Source organism: Ornithorhynchus anatinus, chromosome 7 (genome assembly GCF_004115215.2).
Source record: "Ornithorhynchus anatinus isolate Pmale09 chromosome 7, mOrnAna1.pri.v4, whole genome shotgun sequence".
In the NCBI taxonomy this organism is placed as follows: Eukaryota; Metazoa; Chordata; class Mammalia; order Monotremata; family Ornithorhynchidae; genus Ornithorhynchus; species Ornithorhynchus anatinus.
The window spans coordinates 42,027,862-42,047,404 of NC_041734.1; the positions used below are offsets into that span (position 1 = coordinate 42,027,862).

At 47.6% G+C, this 19,543-nt stretch overlaps 1 protein-coding gene across 5 annotated transcripts in view; it reads left to right on the forward strand.

Annotated features, from left to right (window-relative positions):
* Nucleotides 1-4,124: 4,124 nt before the first annotated feature.
* Nucleotides 4,125-19,543, forward strand: part of SCLY (selenocysteine lyase) — a 33,813-nt gene continuing 18,394 nt past the window's right edge. The window contains exons 1-3 of one of the 5 annotated variants that reach the window (XM_039912551.1): nucleotides 4,125-4,236; nucleotides 12,264-12,376; nucleotides 18,201-18,301. In XM_039912551.1, the coding sequence (XP_039768485.1) occupies nucleotides 4,163-4,236; nucleotides 12,264-12,376; nucleotides 18,201-18,301 (288 nt within the window). In that variant the 5' untranslated portion in view covers nucleotides 4,125-4,162. Of the gene's footprint in view, nucleotides 4,237-7,074; nucleotides 7,100-9,843; nucleotides 9,924-12,263; nucleotides 12,523-18,200; nucleotides 18,302-19,543 lie in introns of those variants that run through there. The other 4 variants (XM_007669348.4, XM_029069274.2, XM_039912550.1 and 1 more) reach the window with 4 other exon arrangements.

The following is a 19,543-nucleotide window of genomic DNA, read 5'->3' on the forward strand; positions in this document are numbered from 1 at the left end:
CTATCTGTGGCCGACTTGTTCATTCCGAGCGCTTGGTCCAGTGCTCTGCACATAGTAAGCGCTCAATAAATACTATTGAATGAATGAATATCCCCCCCACCAGCGCTTACAACAGTGCTTGGCACATAGAAGCAGCACGGCTCAGTGGAAAGAGCACGGGGTTTGGAGTCAGAGGCCATGGCTTCGAATCTGACTTTGGGCAAGTCACTTCACTTCTCGGTGCCTCAGTGACCTCATCTGTAAAATGGGGATGAAGACTGTGAGCCCCACGTGGGACAACCCGATTCCCTTGCGTCTACCCCAGCGCTCAGAACAGTGCTCGGCACGTAGTAAGCGCTTAACAAATACCGACATTATTATTATTATTATTAACAAGTGCCCTCATTATTATTATAATTGTTACTGTTAAAGGAGCAGCAAACCTTTGGCTGATGGTAGCCGGTCCTCTTTGGTGCTGGCCAATATATACTGCATTTAGGCTCTGTGAGTACTAGAGGGTGAGTTTCTCTTAAAGCTTGCTTTGGTGACAATACCGTGCCTGTGTTTTAGGAGACTGGGGTGTGTGTGCCTATTAAAGGACTCTTCGACCGGCAGCGATGCCCAACGTTCAAAATTCTGCAGCAGATGTCATAAATAGACCCCACCAGGTGGGAAGCCACATTTCAGAGTGTTGCATGCCCTCCTCCCCCGCCAAAATAGCTAGCTTCCAAAATAGTAGTTGACTCCCAAAAGACAGCAAGTGCCTAGTTCAGTGTACGCACTAAAGGGGCCCTCAAAAGCTGCCAATAATAATAACAATAACGATAATAATAATTATGGTATTTGTTAAGCGCTTACTATGCGCCAGGCTCTGTACTAAGCGCTGGGGTGGATACAAGCAAATCGGGCTGGACACAGTCCCTTTCCCAAGCGGGGCTCACAGTCTCGTTCCTCATTTTCCAGATGAGGTAACTGAGGCCCAGAGAAGTGACATGCCCAGGGCCACGCAGCAGACAAGTGGCCGAGCTGGGATTAATAATAATAATAATAATAATAATAATAATGTCGGTATTTATTAAGCGCTTACTATGTGCCCAGCACTGTTCTAAGCGCTGGGGTAGACACAAGGGAATCGGGTTGTCCCACGTGGGGCTCACAGTCTTCATCCCCATTTGACAGACGAGGTCACTGAGGCCCAGAGAAGTGAAGTGACTCGCCCACAGTCACACAGCTGACAAGCGGCCGAGCCGGGATTCGAACTCATGACCTGCGACTCCAAAGCCCGTGCGCCTTCCACTGAGCCACGCTGCTTCTCGTAGAAACCCGTGACCTTCCGACGCCCAGGCCCAGGCTCTATCCACTAAGCCACGCCGCTTCTCAATACTTCTCAACACTTAATATCGCTACTACGATTACCGGAGTGGTGATTTTTTAAAATGCTCTCTGTTGAACGCTTCCTAAGTGATAACTACTGTTCCGAGTGCTGGGGCAGATACAAGCTAATTAGGTTGGAGAGAGTCCCTGTCCCCCACGGGGCTCATATTCTAAGTAGGGGGGAGAAAAGGAGCACTGAAAGACAGATAAAGTGAGTGATTTGCTCAGAGTCACACCTCAAACCGTTGGCTTTGCAGTTTGGCAGCGCGGACACCTAGAATTTAGTTCCTTTTGTAAATTTGATTCCCCGCAGATGATCCCGGACGGAACGTCTTGTTGAACACTGAAAGCCTGCATCTCCAGCTTGTCCAGACAGTGCCGAACCTCTCTGGGCGGGTGGGGGGCGGGTGGGGGGCTCAGGGCCTGAGGGGAGGAGCTGTTAGTTTTCTGGCATTATCTCCCAGGAACGATTGAGTCATCAGCTTCCTGTCAAACCCCAGATTCCCCAAATGTTAGCGGGGTTTTTTGGGGCATTTTGTTTCTAAGGTTTCGGGGTCCTTAGCCAGTCAGAGTGAAAATCATCTATTCATTTCTTCCTCTGGATTCATAAAGGTCAACTGTCTTCCTCCACACCCACCCAACCATCCTCAGGCCGGGCAGCTCGCATCTTGGCTCTGAGGAAGAGTGGGGATGAAGACCGTGAGCCCCACGTGGGACAACCTGATTCCCCCGTGTCTCCCCCAGCGCTTAGAACAGTGCTCGGCACATAGTAAGCGCTTAACAAATACCAACATTATTATTATTAAGTGACAGAGCGGGGATTCGAACCCATAACCTCTGACTCCCAAGCCCGGGCTCTTTCCATCGAGCCACGCTGAGCATTATTATTATTACCACGCCTCGCACACGGTAAGCGCTCAGTAAATAGGATTGAATGAATGAATGAATCTGTGTGGGGCAGTCAGTCAATCCTATTCATCGAGCGCTCCTTGGGCGCAGAACACCGTACTTAGCCCCGGGGAGAGAAGCAGCGTGGCTCAGTGGAAAGAGCCTGGGCTCGGGAGTCAGAGGTCATGGGTTCACACTTGTCAGCTGTGTGACCGTGGGCAGGTCACTTCACCTCTCTGGGCCTCGGTGACCTCATCTGGAAAATGGGGATAATGACTGGGAGCCCAATGTGGGACAACCTGATTACCTTGTATCTGCCCCCAGTGCTCAGAACGGTGCTTGGCACATCGTAAGCGCTTAACAAATACCGTCGTCATCATTATTGTCATTATTACGAGCAAAGCGGGTGGGACGCAGTCCCCGTCCCGCATAGGGCTCGCGATCTTAGTCCCCATTTGACAGGTGAGGTCACTGAGGCACAGAGAAGTGTCTTAAAGCGCTTAACAAATGCCATCATTCTTATTATTAGAGAAGCAGCGTGGCTCAGTGGAATGAGCACGGGTTTAGGTGTCGGTCACGGGTTCCAATCCCGGCTCCGCCACCTGTCAGCCGTGTGAGCTCGGGCAAGTCACTTCACTTCTCGGTGCCTCGGTGACCGCATCTGTAAAATGGGGATGAAGACTGTGAGCCTCACGTGGGACACGTGCCTGTACCTCCCCCAGCGCTTAGAACGGTGCTCGGCACATAGTGAGCGCTTAACAGATACCAACGCTATTATTAGTGGCGCTTATTAGGCGCTCACTGTGTGCAGGGCGTTGGGAGGGAAAACCCAGATGGGGATTAAACCTGATCCCTGTCTCTTGAGGGGGCTCATTCACACAGGGACCCTGAGCCCTCCTTCACTTTCCGGTGCCACCCTGGGCAAGAGCGTGGCCGTGATCAAGGCCAAGAGCACGGCCACGCTCATGAGCTCAAGAGCATGGCAAGCAGCGTGGCTCCGTGGAAAGAGCTGGGGCTTGGGAGTCGGAGGTCGTGGGTTCGAATCCCGGCTCGGCCGCTTGGCAGCTGTGTGACCGTGGGCGAGTCACTTCACTTCTCTGGGCCTCAGTGACCTCATCTGGAAAATGGGGATGAACTGTGAGCCTCACGTGGGGCAACCTGATGACCCCGTATCTGCCCCAGCGCTTAGAACGGTGCTCTGCACATAGTAAGCGCTTAACAAATACCAACGTTATTATGGGCGAGAGCGTGGCCACGGTCATGGGCATGAGCGTGGTCATGGGCATGAGCGTGGCAAGCAGCGTAGCTCAGTGAAAAGAGCTTAGGCTTGGGAGTCGGAGGTCATGGGTTCGAATCCCGGCTCTGCCACTTGTCAGCTGTGGGACTGGGGACAAGTCTGCTCTGCGCCTAGTACGCGCTCAATAAATACTATTGAACGAAAAGTCCCTTCACTTCTCTGGGCCTCAGTGACCTCATCTGCAAAATGGGGATTAACTGTGAGCCTCACATGGGGCAACCTGGTGCCCCTGTATCTGCCCCAGCGCTTAGAACAGTGCTCCGCACATAGTAAGCGCTTAACAAATACCAACATTATCGCGGGCGAGAGCGTGGCCACGGTGAAGGCCAGGAGCATTGCCATGGTGATGGACAAGGCCTCAGCCCCGCCCCCTCGGAAGACGTCACCCTCAGGCCAAGGGAGGGGGGAGCGCCGGCCCTGCCGATCGGCAGCTCCCGCAGCCAATCCTCTTGCGGGACACGCGATGATCCCGCCCCCGCCTCCGAGAGGCGCGTTCCGATTGGTGGGCGGGAGGCGGCTCCGCCTCTCCCGTATTCCCCGCAGTAGCCGCGCCTGCGCTTCTTGAGCGGCGGGAGCGGGCGGAGAACCAGAGTCCCGCTTTCGGCCTAGTGCGCAGGCGCGGGGATGGACGGGAACCGCGCTAAGCGAAGGGCCGGGCCCGGGCCCGCCGGCCAGAAGAGCGCTGAGCGAGAGGAAAGGTGCGGGGCCTCCCTTTTCCTCTCGGACCCCGGGGGGGAGGGGCGGGAAGATCCATCCATCCATCCGTGACATTCATTCATCATAATAATAATAATATCCATTTATTTCATTATTATTCTATTCATAGGAATTGCATGGATTTATCACCATAAGGTGCATCGATTCCTCTACATGGAGGCATTGATGATAATAATGATGATGATGATGATGACGGACTATGTGCCAAGCACTGGTCTGAGCGCTGGGGTAGGTGATAAAAGGCACTTCACTTCTCTGGGCCTCAGTTACCGCATCTGTAAAATGGGGATGAAGACTGTGAGCCCCACCTGGGACATCCTGATTCCCCTGTGTCTCCCCCAGCGCTTAGAACAGTGCTTGGCACATAGTGAGCGCTTAACAAATACCAACATTATTATTATTATTAAAAGTGGCATTTGTTAAGCGCTCACTATGTGCCAAGCACTGGGCTGAGCGCTGGGGTAGGTGATAAAAGGCACTTCACTTCTCTGGGCCTCAGTTACCGCATCTGTAAAATGGGGATGAAGACTGTGAGCCCCACGTGGGACATCCTGATTCCCCTGTGTCTCCCCCAGCGCTTAGAACAGTGCTTGGCACATAGTGAGCGCTTAACAAATACCAACATTATTATTATTATTAAAAGTGGCATTTGTTAAGCGCTCACTATGTGCCAAGCACTGGGCTGAGCGCTGGGGTAGGTGATAAAAGGCACTTCACTTCTCTGGGCCTCAGTTACCGCATCTGTAAAATGGGGATGAAGACTGTGAGCCTCACGTGGGACATCCTGATTCCCCTGTGTCTACCCCAGCGCTTAGCCCAGTGCTTGGCACATAGTAAGTGCTTAACAAATACCAACATTATCATTATTATTATTATTATTATTAAAAGTGGCATTTGTTAAGCACTCACTATGTGCCAAGCACTGGTCTAAATGCTGGGGTAGGTGATGATGGTGGCATTTGTTAAGTGCTATGTGCCAAGCACTGGTCTGAGCACTGGGGTAGGTGATGAAAGTGGCATTTGTTAAGCTCTCACTATGTGCCAAGCACTGGTCTGAGCGCTGGGGTAGGTGATAAAAGTCACTTCACTTCTCGGTGCCTCAGTTCCCTCCTCTGTAAAATGGGGATGAAGACTGTGAGCCCCAGGTGGGACCACCTGATTCCCCTGTGTCTACCCCAGCGCTTAGCCCAGTGCTTGGCACATAGTAAGCGCTTAACAGATACCAACATTATCATTATTATTATTATTATTAAAAGTGGCATTTGTTAAGCGCTCACTATGTGCCAAGCACTGGTCTAAATGCTGGGGCAGGTGACACTTGTCAGCTGCGGGCAAGTCACTTCACTTCTCTGGGCCTCAGTGACCTCATCTGTAAAATGGGGATGAAGACTGTGAGCCCCACGTGGGGCAACCTGATTCCCCTGTGTCTCCCCCAGCGCTTAGAACAGTGCTCTGCACCTAGTAAGGGCTTAACAAATACCGACATTGTTACTGTGATGACGGTGGCATTTGTTAAGCGCTCACTAGGTGCCAAGCACCGGTCTGAGCGCTGGGGTAGGTGATGATCGTGGCATTTGTTAAGCGCTCACTATGTGCCGAGCACTGTTCTGAGCGCCGGGGTAGATCCAGGGTAATCCGGTTGGCCCACCGTCTCAACCCCTCGCTTTCCAGATAATAATAATCATAATCATCCTAACCATCATAATGATAATGGTATTCGTTAAGCGCTTACTATGTGCCAAGCGCCGGGGTAGGTGATGATCGTGGCATTTGTTAAGCTCTCACTATGTGCCGAGCACTGTTCTGAGCGCCGGGGTAGATCCACGGTAATCCGGATGGCCCACCGTCTCAACCCCCACTTTCCAGATAATAATAATAATAATAATGATGATGGTCTTTGTTAAGCGCTTACTATGTGCCAAGCACTGTTCTAAGCGCTGGGGTAGATCCAAAGTAATCCGGTTGGCCCACCGTCTCAACCCCCACTTTCCAGATAATAATAATAATAACAATAATAATAATGATAATGATGGTATTTGTTAAGCGCTTACTATGTGCCAAGCACTGGTCTAAGCACTGAAGGAGATCCAAGGTAACCCGGTTGGCCCACCCCCACTTTCCAGTAATAATAATAACGATGATGATGGTATTTGTTAAGCACTTACTATGTTTCAAGCACTGTTCTAAGCGCTGGGGTAGATGATAATAATAATAATAATGGGATTTGTTAAGCGCTTACTATGTTTCAAGCACTGTTCTAAGCGCCGGGGTAGATGATAATGATAATAATGATATTTGTTAATAATAATAATGTTGCTATTTGTTAAGCGCTCACTATGTGCCGAGCACCGTTCTAAGCGCTGGGGGAGACACAGGGGAATCAGGTTGTCCCACGTGGGGCTCACCGTCTTCATCCCCATTTTACAGATGAGGGAACTGAGGCACCGAGAAGTGAAGTGACTTACCCAAAGTCACACAGTTGACAGGTGGGCAGAGCCGGGGTTCGAACCCATGACCTCAGACTCCAAAGCCCGGGCTCTTTCCAGTGAGCCACGCTGCTTCTCTAAATGGTATTTGGTATTTGTTAAGTGCTTACTATGTGCAGAGTACTGTTCTAATTGCTGGGGTAGACACAGGGGAATCAGGTCGTCCCACGTGGGGCTCACCGTCTTCATCCCCATTTTACAGATGAGGGAACTGAGGCCCAGAGAAGTGAAGTGACTCGCCCACAGTCACACAGCTGACAAGTGGCAGAGCTGGGTTTGAACCCATGACCTCCGACTCCAAAGCCCAGGCTCTTTCCACTGGGCCACGCTATGTGCCAACAGTGTTCTAAGCACCGGGGTAGGTAGTAATAATAATAAGGGTATTTGTTAAGTGCTTACTATGTGCCAAACATTGGTCGAAGCGCTGGGGTAATAATAATAATAATAATAATGTTGGTATTTGTTAAGTGCTTACAGCACTGTTCTAAGCGCTGGGGTAGACACAAGGGAATCAGGATGTCCCACGTGGGGCTCACGGTCTTCATCCCCATTTTCCCGTTGCGTGAACCGAGGCCCAGAGAAGTGAAGTGACTCGCCCACAGTCACACAGCTGACAAGTGGCCGAGCCGGGATTCGAACCCATGGTCTCTGACTCCAAAGCCCGGGCTCTTTCCAATGAGCCACGCTGCTTCTTGGGGTAGATACAAGGCGATCAGATTGTCCCACGTGGGGCTCACGGTCTCAACCTCCATTTTCCAGATAATAATAATGGTGTTTGTTAAGCTCTTACTATGTGCCGGGCACTGTAATGATATGTTGGTATTTGTTCATTCATTCATTCAGTGGTATTTATTGAGCGCTTACTATGTGCAGAGCACTGGGCTGAGCGCTTGGAATGGGCAAATCGGTAACAGAGACAGTCCCTGCCCTTTGACGGGCTCACGGTCTAATCGATTTGTTAATTCGTTAAGCGCTTACTATGTTCTAAGCGCTGGGGTCAATACAAGGTGATCAGGTTGTCCCACGTGGGGCTCACAATCTTCATCCATTCATTCATCCATCCATTCATTCATTCAACAGTATTTATTGAGCGCTTACTATGTGCAGAGCACTGTACTAAGCGCTTGGAGTGAACAAGTCGGCAACAGATAGAGACCGTCCCTGCCCTTTGACGGGCTCACGGTCTGATCGCGGGAGACGGACGAGAACGATGGCGATAAATAGAGTCGAGGGGAAGAACGTCTCGTAAAAACGATGGCGACTGAATAGAATCGAGGCGATGTACGTTTCATTAACAAAATAAATAGGGTTGGGGATCGAGACTGTGAGCCCCACGTGGGTCCGGGACTGCGTCCACCCCGATTTGCTTGTATCCATCCCAGGGCTTAATACGGTGCCGGGCACATAGTAAGTGCTTAACAGATGCCATAATTATTATCAACAATAAAACTATATTAATACATAAAATCATCTTAATTTACAATATACTATAAATTAATATAATTTTATATATTATTGCGTTCTATTATACGAGAATCAAATACATGATAGAAATAATAGTATATCATTAATATTACATTATCGTATAAATTACATAATACATAAATATAAATAATAATAATGTTGCTATTTGTTAAGCGCTGGGGTAGATACAAGGTCATCAGGTTGTCCCACGTGAGGCTCCCAGTTAATCCCCCATTTGCCAGATGAGGCCACTGAGGCCCAGAGAAGTGAAGTGACTTGCCCACGGTCACACAGCCGACAAGCGGCAGAGCGGGGATTCGAACCCATGACCGCCGACTCCCAAGCCCGGGCTCTTTCCACTGAGCCCCGCTGCTTCTCTATTAACAAGGTGGCACAGCTGTGAAGCATTTTGAGCTGCTTTTGCGAATGGCGGGGAAACACTTTCAAGCCTAAGATTTTTGTTTTATTACCAGACCGCCAAATCGAGACTAGATTGTACATAAAAATCCACCCGCCCCCCGCACACACAATACAGATCCCACATTGTCTAGGAATCCAAGGATCCGGGTTCAAATCCCATCTGGGCCAACCGCCAGCTGGGTGATTCGGGGCAGCTGCTTCCCCCGGCTGTGCCTCGTTCTTCTCGTCTGCAAAACAGAGATGATCGCGTCTTTCCCTAACTCGCAGAGGTGGCGTGGAAGACAAAAAAGGAGCATGTAAAGGAAGAGCACCTTGCCAACACAAGATTAGGTCAAAAGCAAAGGATTATGGCCACCTCCTAAAGTAGAGAAGCAGCGCGGCTCAGTGGAAGGAGCCCGGGCTTGGGAGTCCGAGGTCAAGGGTTCGAATCCCGCCCCTTGTCAGCTGGGTGGGCAAGTCACGTCACTTCTCTGTGCCTCAGTTCCCTCATCTGTAAAATGTGAATTAACCGTGAGCCTCACGTGGGCCAACCTGATGACCCTGTATCTCCCCCGGCGCTTAGAACGGTGCTCTGCACAGAGTAAGCGCTTAACAAACACCAACATGATGATGGTGATGAGAGAACGGGTTGAGGACACGATAAGGAGACCCTTCCGGATAACTTCAGTCGGGACACTCACACTTTCACCAAGTCACTAAGTAACTCCCGACGACCCTGATAACGTATTTAATAACTCCAGCCTGTTTACGTTCTCAGTAGCCAAGTTAGAGCGGCGGAATAAGAAGTCATTACATCTCTAGAACAGGAGTTACTGTACCTTCTTTGCGATCTATAACTTGGGCTGCATTTTGATTTTCTAACAATATACAGCTTTAATAATCTCTGTAGAAAGTTAAAGTTCAGGTTCAAAACTAAACCCGTATAGGAAATACATTTTTTAAACCTCAGTTACGTTATGAGAATCGAGAATTTATATTTAATACTTCAAAGTGCGGTTCATAAGAAAATCTTTGAAACTGTAGACTTTTCGGTAATTTTTTAAAGGCTGTGTAGATGTGTTGGTTTTTCAAACAGTAATGAACCGGTGACTTAGGTTAGAAATAGAATATAAAATGGCTTAAAAGTAGTCATAAAATTTGCTTAGTTTGGATTCTGTATTTTAAGGCATTTTAAATGTCTCCCGAAAAACCTTCTACAGTAATAAAAAAAAAAATTCAGTCAATGGGTGGCGAGGATCTTGATTTCTCCTTCAGGAAAATGGAAATTTTAGTAGGTGGAGACGAACAATATGTAAGAGGTAAGTCTGTGGGCAATAATACTTGCAGTATCCTTTCTGTGCAAATTATTTCTACTTTTGAATTTTTAAAACAACAGGAGCAGCATGGTTTAGTGGAGAGAGCACTGGCCTGGGAGTCAGAGGACCTGGGTTCTATTCCCGGCTCCACCCCGTACCTGATGTGCGACCTTGTTCAAGTCACTTAATATCTCTATGCCTCAGTTTCCTCATCTATAAAATGGGGATTCAATCCTATTCCCTCTGACTCAGACTGTGAGCCCCAAGTGGGACAGGGACTGCATCCAACCTGATCATCTTGTATCTGCCCCAACACTTAGAACAGTGCTTAAGGCATAGTAAGCCCTTAACTAACACCATAAGAAAACAAACAACGGTGTTCTGCCAGTTGCTTGCTTTATGAACTTGGGCAAATCACTTAACCTTTCTACACCTCAGTTTCCTTATCTGTAAAATGGTGATTCGGTGCCTGTTTTCCATCCTACTTAGGCTGTGAGCTCCATGTTGGCCAGGGGCTGTATCCAACCTGATTAAATTGTAACAACCCCAGTGCTTAAAACAGAGTTTGACCCGTGACTGCTTAACAGATACTATAATAATACCAATAATATTATTTAGTTTTATAACAGTGTTGGTGCTAGGAGGCTTCCTCTTTCTTCCTGAAAGAAGAATCCATTAGACCCCTAAAAAATACCATTCTTCTACTATTGGCAATCAGCTATCAATCATTCAGTGGTATTTAGTGAATGCTTATCATGTGCTATGCGCTTGTGTTACCTCTTTTATATTTATAGGGACCACAGCAAAATTTTTTGAGTTCACTTCTCAATGTGTTACTCCCCTGGCTGTATCTGACTTGTTTCATCCACTGCCCCAGTGGGACCCTGACAGACGGGGGGGGGGGGGGGGGGTGGATGAGAGAAGGCGAGACTTCTTGGAGATCACAAGCTACCCCTCATCAGAGAGAACTTGTATCTACTTCAGCTCTTAGTACGGTGTCTGGCGCATAGTAAGCACTTAAAAATACCACAGTAATAATTATTGTCATTATCAATTCCTGCCACGGATTCTTCATCCCAGATTCTTCAGAACTAGACTGAGGCTCATGTGTCACTCCTTGAGGAAACGTGTCTGCTGGCTCAGTCAGAGTGTACTCTTCCAAGCATTTAGTACACAGTTACATTTAGTACAGTTAGTATTAATGCTCAAGAAATGCCATTGATTGATTGACAGGAGACATTATCATCGTCCCCATCTGAAGTATCCTTCTATATTAGTCTGATAGTTTGAAACTCCTCTGGAAATTCTCCTTAGTTTCTGTCCCTCTTCCACTATTTTCCCTTTAACTAGTACAACTTTTTTTATGATATTTGTTAACACCCTTACTATGTTCCAGGCACTGTTCTAAGTGCTGGGATCGATAAAATGTAATCAGGTTGGACTCAGTCCGTGTCCCACGTGGGGCTCAGTCTTAATCCTCATTTTACAGATGAGGTAACTGAGGCCCAGAGAAGTGAAGTGACTTGCCCGAGATCACATAGCAGACAAGGAGCAGAGTTGGGATTAGAACCCAGGTCCTTCTGACTCCCAGGCCCGTGCCTTTTTTTACAAGACTGTGAACTCTTTGTGGTAAAAGCACTGTGTCTGGACTGATTATTTCGTGCCTGGAACATAGTAATCATTCCATAAATGCCATAAGAAGCTATAACTTTACTTTGCACCGTTGTATGTTGTGGGAAAATGAAATCATAATAATTTGGCCTAATAAAGTTGGAGAGGTTTCAGGATGATTGAAGGGTTGGAAAATAGGACTCACTGTGAAGCAGTGTGTCCTACGGGAAAGAACCCGGGCCTGGGAGTCAGAGAACCTGGATTCTTAACCCAACTCCGCCACTTGCCTGCTGTTTGACCGTCTTCATCCCCATTTTCCAGATGAGGTAACTGAGGCACAGAGAAGTGAAGTGACTCGCCCACAGTCACACAGCTGACAGGTGGCAGAGCTGGGATTTGAACCCGTGACCTCTGGCTCCCAAGCCCCGGCTCTTTCCACTGAGCCACGCTGCTTCTCTCGGTAGAACTTACTATGTACCAAGCACGGTTCTAAGTGCCGGTGAAGACACAAGCTAATCAGATGAGACACAGCCCGGCTCCCACATGGGGCTCACAGTCTTAATCCCCGTTTTCCAGGTGAGGGAACTGAGGCACAAGAGAAGTGAAGCGACTTGCCCACGGTCACAGAGCAAGACCGGTGGGGGAGACGGGATTAGAATCCAGGTCCTTCTGACCCCCAGGCCCTGGGCTCTGTAACGCGGGTTCTGATCCTCTTTTCTTGTTTCCCCGAAGGAAAATTTATATGGACTATAATGCAACCACCCCTCTAGAACCTGAGGTGATTGAAGCTATGACGGAAGCCATGCACGAGGCCTGGGGCAATCCCAGTAGCTCCTACGTAGCAGGTAAGGAACGGAGTTTGAGAGAAAATGATTTCTGAATGGACAGGTCGCCTCTGGCAGAAGCATTCAGGAGCCTTCCAAGTCGCTTTTCTGTTCCGAACAGAATTTCCAATATCCGAAACTTCTTCCGTTCCAGTTTTTGGTTCCAGGTAAGCTGTTCTCTCTCCCAAAGTCGTTTTGGTATAAATTTTCCAAAGCGCATCGCTTGTTAAACAGAGCTATTCTTCTCCTTGTTTTTCTTCTAATATAAATATTCCAAATCTACCTCTTCAGTTCTCTAATTTATAGCACAGTTAAGAATAGATATAATTATAGGTGTAACTAACTGCCTATAAGCTCCCTGTAGACTGTAAGCTCGTTGTGGGAAGGGGATGTATCTACCAACTCTAATAATAATAATGTTGGTATTTGTTAAGCGCTTACTATGTGCAGAGCACTGTTCTAAGCGCTGGGGTAGATACAGGGTAATCACGTTGTCCCACGTGAGGCTCACAGTTAATCCCCATTTTACAGATGAGGGAACTGAGGCACAGAGAAGTGAAGTGACGTGCCCACAGTCACACAGATGACAAGTTGCAGAGCTCTGATTCGAACTCATGACCTCTGACTCCCAAGCCCAGGCTCTTTCCACTAAGCCACGCTGCTTCTCCAACTCCGTTGGACTGTACGCTCCCAAGTGTTTATTACAGTGTTCTGCACACAGTAAGCGCTCAATAAGTACCACTGATGAGGATGACGATGATATTCGTACGGTTCTTAGCAGCATAGTATGCACTTCATATCGCAATTGTCATTATCGTAAACACTTGATATCACAACTGCCATTATCTTTTTCGAATTCAATTTTATAACGTTGCGCTCAGCTTTCCTGCCTGAAGCCATCCGTAAATTGGTTGCTCTGCTGTTATCTAAGAGGAAATCTGCTGTTTCCTACAGGTGCAGATCACTTTTGCACTTAGAAGTCACATTCCGAATCAAGTACTTTTTAACTAAGAAGCACAATAACTCTCTCCTGTGTCCCTTGACGTCTGGGTGGGGAGAGATAGCTTATGATTGCAGTGATTTACTTACAAATGTTTGGTTACTGTAGACCGTTCCGACAAACACATCTTGTTAATGAAATGTACATCGCCTTAATTCTATTTATTTGCTATTGTTTTAATGAGATGTTCGTCCCCCCGATTCGATTTATTGCTATTGTTCTCGTCCGTCCGTCTCCCCCGATTAGACCGTAAGCCCGTCAAAGGGCAGGGACTGTCTCTATCTGTTACCGATCTGTACATTCCAAGTGCTTAGTACAGTGCTCTGCACATAGTAAGCGCTCAGTAAATACTACTGAATGAATGAATCTTAGCTACTGGACTGAGATACACTGCATTTGATAATGCTGGCAGAATTCAAACTACTGGTTATTACTCAGCCATTGTAAAAAAAAAAAAAGGTAGAAAGATAGATTAGATCCATCAGCTAGTAAATCATTCATTTTCCTTTCAGTTCTGGAATAATACATGCTTTCACTCTCTGCTAGAATATTTTTAGGGGCTTAAGGAACTTTCTCCCCCAAACCCGAGTCTGTTTGGATCCAGCAAACTGTAGTCAGACATTTCGAAATGGCTGAGCACGTGTTTAGCAGTGTCAGAATGGGTCAGTTATTTAGTCATTCGTACTTATTGAGCACTTACTCTCCGCAGAGCACTGCCCTCAGCGCTTGGGAGAATTCGATATAGTAACAGACACATTCCCCGCCTACAACGAGCTTAAAGTCTAGAGGGGGATGCAGCGATTAGTGTACGTAAATTAGAACAGTGCTTGGCACATAGTAAGGGCTTAACAAATACCGTTATTATTATATATACACAAGGGCTGTGGGGCTGGGACGGGAGGATGAATGAAGGGAGCAAGTCAGGGAGCCGCAGAAGGGAGGAGGAAAGGAGGACTTAGTCCGGGAAGGCCTCCTGGAGGAGATGTGCCTTCAGGAAGGCTTTGAAGCGGGGAAGAGTAATTATCTGCGGGATTTGAGGAGGGAGAGCGTTCCGGACCAGAGGAGGAACGTGGACGAGAGGTAGGGGCGAGACCGAGGCCCAGTGAGAAGGTTGGCGTTAGAGGAGTGAAGTGTGCGGGCTGGGTTGTAGTAGGAGAGTAGCGAGGTGAGGTAGGAGGAGGCAAGGGGATTGCCTGCTTTAAAGCCAGTGGTGAGGAGTTTCTGTTTGATGTGGAGGTAGATGGGCAACCACTGGAGGTTCTTGAGAAGAGGGGAGACGTTGCTTGAATATCTTTGTAGAAAAATGACCCGGGCAGCAGAGTGAAATATGGACTGGAATGAGGAGACAGGAGGCTGGGAGGTCAGCAAGGAGGCTGAAGCAGTAGTCAAGGCAGGATAAGATAAGTATTACACCCTCTTGTAGTACATATATATATATATATATAGTCATACATATATGTTTCATTTTCTTTTTACCTCGAGTTTATGTTAGTATTTGTCTCCCCAGCTAGCTTGTAAGATCCTTGAGGACAGAGATCCTATGTACTAATTCTTTTAGACTCGCCTAAGAGCTTAGTACTGTGCTCTGCACAGAATAGATAGCAAATATTTGGTAATTATTATTAATTGATTACAGTGTGAGTTTTCCCTGAGGTGGAGTTTTGAATGTATGAATGTATGAATGTTATTGAATTGGGTGTATTAAATCAGATTCTAGTTAAATCTGGATTTTGCCTAGTATGTTTAGGAGAAGCAGCATGACCTAGTAGAAACTTTAATACTATTAATTATAGCTGTGGCATTTTGGGGGTACTTAGGTGTTAAGCATTCAGTTAGGTGCTGGAATGACTACGAGGCAGTTAGATCAGACACAGTTCCTTACAGTCTAAATAGGAGGGAGAGCAGATATCGACTCCCCATTTTAGAGATGAGAAAACTGAGGCTCAGGAAGTTTAATGATTTACCCGAGGTCACACAGCCCGTAAGGAGTGAGCCGGGATTAGAACCCAGCTCCGCTAACGCTTAGATCTGAGCCACACTAGAGCACCAGCCTGATCCCAACTCTGCCACTTGCCTGCCGTGTGACCTTGGGCAAGTCACTTAACTTCTCTATGCATCAGTTTCCTTGCCTGTAAAATAAGGATAAAATACACGTTCCTCCCTCTTCGACTGTGAGGCCCAACCATCCACACTGTGTACTTCCTCTGCAAAGCAAGTAGACTTGGGGGCGAAGCACGAACTCATGAGGTATTTAGCAATCGATCCTAATTATTGAGCGCTTACTGTGTGCAGAGCTCTGTATTGAGTGTTCGGGAGAGTACAGTATAAAAGACGTGGTACCCATAACCAGCTTGCAGTCTAGAGGGGTAGGCGGACATTAATATAAATAAATTACAGATATGTCCATGAGTGCTGTGGGGCTGAGGGAGGAGTAGAATAAAGGGAGCAAGTCTAAGTTCAAGAATACCGCAGAAGGGAGTGGGAGAAGAGGAGGGACACAGATGAAGTGACACGCCCAAGGTCACGCAGTAGGCAAATGGTGGAGCCGGGATTAAAACCCAGGTCTCCTGACTCCCAAACCCTGCGGTTCTTTGCATTAGAAGGAGATGGGCTTTTAATAAGGTTCTAAAGATGGAGAGAGTGATGAATGTCTGTTGGAGATGAGAGGGAAAATGTTTCAGGCCAGAGGCAGGACGGGGGCGAGAGGTTGGTAGCGAGCTTGACGAGATTGAGGTACAGTGAGTAGGTTGGCATTAGAGTAGCGCAGTGTGAGGGGTTATGATAGGAGAGCAGGGAGAAAAAGTAGGAGTGGGCAAGGTGATTGAGGGCTTGAAAGCCATCAGTAAGGAGTTTCTGTTTGATGCGGAGGTGGCTGCAGAGATTCTTGAGGAGTGGGGCAAACACGGACTGAACGTTTTTGTAGAAAAATGATCCGGGGAGCAGAGTGGAGTATGGCCTGGAGTGGGGAAGAGACAGGAGGCAGGGAGGTCAGCAAGGAAGCTGATAGGGTAATCAGAGAGGGATAGGATAAATGCTTGGATTGACGTGGCAGGGCTTTGGATGGAGAGGAAAGGGTGGATTGCCAAGAGGGCAGGGGAGGGGACGGGAGATAGCCCGCCTCATGGCAGACCACCAGAGGTTTGAATGAAGAGAGTCTTTTCCGGGAGTTTGTTTTTGCTTTACAGTATCTCAGCACATAGAACCTCTAAAAAAGGCAATCTGCACTTTTTAAAAGCGTGTTCTAGCCGTGTGCCCTAATGCAAAGAACTGCAGGGCCGGGAGTCAGGAGACCTAATAATAATAATAATGCTGGTATTTGAGCGCTTACTATGTGCAGAGCACTGTTCTAAGCGCTGGGGTAGATACAGGGCAATCAGATTGTCCACGTGAGGCTCACGGTTAATCCCCGTTTTACAGATGAGGTAACTGAGGCACGGAGAAGTGAAGTGACTCGCCCACAGTCACACAGCTGACAAGTGGCAGAGCCGCGATTCGAACCCATTACCTCTGACTCCCAAGCCCGGGCTCTTTCCACTGAGCCACACTGCTTCTCTAAGAGCTGGGTTTTAACCCCAGCTCTACCATTTGCCTACTATGTGATGGGGCATGTTAGTTAATCTGTGTCCTAGTTTCCTAATAATAAGTGTTCGAGCTCGTGTCTAGACCGTGAGCTCGTTGTGGGCAGTGACTGTCTAGACCGTGAGCTCGTTGTGGGCAGTGACTGTGTGTGTTTGTCGTTGAATTGTACTCTCTCAAGTGCTTAATACAGTGCTTTGCACACAGTAAGCACTCAATAAATACAATTGAATGGATGAATGGTGTTTGTTAAGCACTTCTATTTTATTGTCCAGTGGGGAGCTCCCCTGAACATAATCCTCTACCTGGTATGGTTTGAAATTCCACTGGTTTATCTATTCATTGATGGAATTTTGTGTTGTGTTTTTTCCACAGAAGGTGGATGGAAAAAGTTAGTCATGATGGGTTTAGGGTTTCTGTCACTTTTGCAACACCTTTGCTCAGTCCTAATCTGATCACAATTCTCACCAATTTAATACAACCTACCTAATTACTCTACTTTTATCCCTTTATTTACAGATCAATTACAGCCTCAGGCTCTTTAATTGGATTTTCTTTTTCTTTTAGAACGTAATTCTTGTCCTCTACTTAAAATCGTTCCGGTAAATACCCTATTCCCTCTCGGGGTCGCACCTGGAGAGTTTCCAGTACTCTACCAGTCTCGACTGTGGGAGGGAGGGTCAAGCAGAGGCCTACCCATTCCGTTGGAGAAGCAGCGTGACTCAGTGGAAAGAGTCTGGGCTTGGGAGTCAGAGGTCACGGGTTCGAATTCCGACTCGGCCACTTGTCAGCTGTGTGACTGTGGGCAAGTCACTTCACTTCTCTGTGCCTCAGTTACCTCATCTGTAAAATGGGGATTAAGACTGTGAGCCCCACGTGGGACAACCTGATTACCCTGTATCTACCCCAGCGCTTAGAACAGTGCTCTGCACATAGTAAGCGCTAAACAAATACCAACATTATTATTATTCCTAGCTTGAGCAGTGACTAGTGAGTGGAAGGCAATCTGCTTCGAGTCAACCCCTTTGCTGGGCAGCGGCGGTATGGGAGAGAGTCGAGGGTCGAGTAGACTTGAGTTTACTGCACGGAAGGAGGCATTGGTAAAACACTTCCCTATTTTTCCAAGAAAACTCTATGGATACACTACTAGAACAATTGCAGATAAAGGTGGGGCGTTCTGGGAGAGATGTGTCCATGGCGTCGCTATGGGTCAGAGATGATTCGACGGCATAAGACAAGGCAAAAAATACCCTGTATTCACCTTACCAGGCAGAAAAGCCAAGGAGATTATAAATGGAGCTCGGGAAAATCTGGCCAAGATGGTGGGAGGAAGGCCCCAGGATATAATTTTCACTTCGGGAGGAACAGAGGTAAGATTTTCAAACACATCTTCACTCTTCCTAACAAGAATATTTATTGCATAATGATAAAATGTAAACCTGTGTTTCCTTTTTGTTTTGTTTTTAATAGAGCCTCTCCCTCTAATTTTCTCTTTTTCCACTACATTCCAGCTCAAGCTAAGATTGAAGGGGTGTGGCCTTTTTTATTTTATTATTTTATGGCAGCTGTGTGACTGTGGGCAAGTCACTTCACTTCTCTGTGCCTCAGTGACCTCCTCTGGAAAATGGGGATAAAGACTGTGAGCCTCACGCGGGACAACCTGATGATCCTGTATCTCCCCCAGCGCTTAGAACAGTGCTCCGCACATAGTAAGCGCTTAACAAATACCAACATTATTATTTATTATGTGCCAGCCACTGTACTGAGCCCTAGGGTAGATCCCAGCTAATCAGGTTTGACACAGTTCACGTCCCCTACGACACTTACGGTGTTACTCCCCGTTTTACAGATGAGGTAACCAAGGCACAGAGAAGAAGTGACTTACCCAAGTTCACACAGCAGACAGGTGGCAGAGCCCAGGGCCTTCTGACTCCCAGGCCCGTGTTCTGTCCACTAAGCCAGGCTGTCTCGTGGCAAGATCGCAGGCCTGGGAGTCAGGTGACCCTGTGTTCAAATCCCAATTCTGCCAGTTGCTTGTTGTGTGACCTTGGCCGAGTCACTCAGCCTCTTGGTCCCTGTTTCCTCGTCTTTAAAATGGGTATTAAATACCTCTCCCCTTAGACTGTAAACGCTGTGTGGGACAGAGACTGTCTGACCTATCTCGTATCTACCCCGGAACTCAGTGTAGCGCTTAGCACGTAGGAAGCTCTTCACAAATACCACATCATTTTTCTTAACCTACTCATTAGCTTGTTCCGGTCTTTCCCGTCTCCAACCCCTGCTCCTACCTTTCCCTTGTCTGGAACTTCCTCCCCGCCTCACGTCTGGGAGATAATAATAATTATGGTATTTGTTCAGCATTTTCTGCATGTCTAGCAGTGTTTTAAATGCCGGGGTAGATACAAGATAATCAGGTCCCGTACGGGTCTTGTGGTCTAAATAGTGGGGAGAACAGGTATTGAATCCCATTGTGCAGGTGAGGGAACTGAGGCATAGAGACGGTTTGATTTGCCCGAGGTCACACAGCAGGTAAGTAGCAGTGTCAGGATTAGAACCCAGGTCGTACGATTCCAGGCCATGCTGCTTCTCCCACTGGGGTGATCACTGCTCAC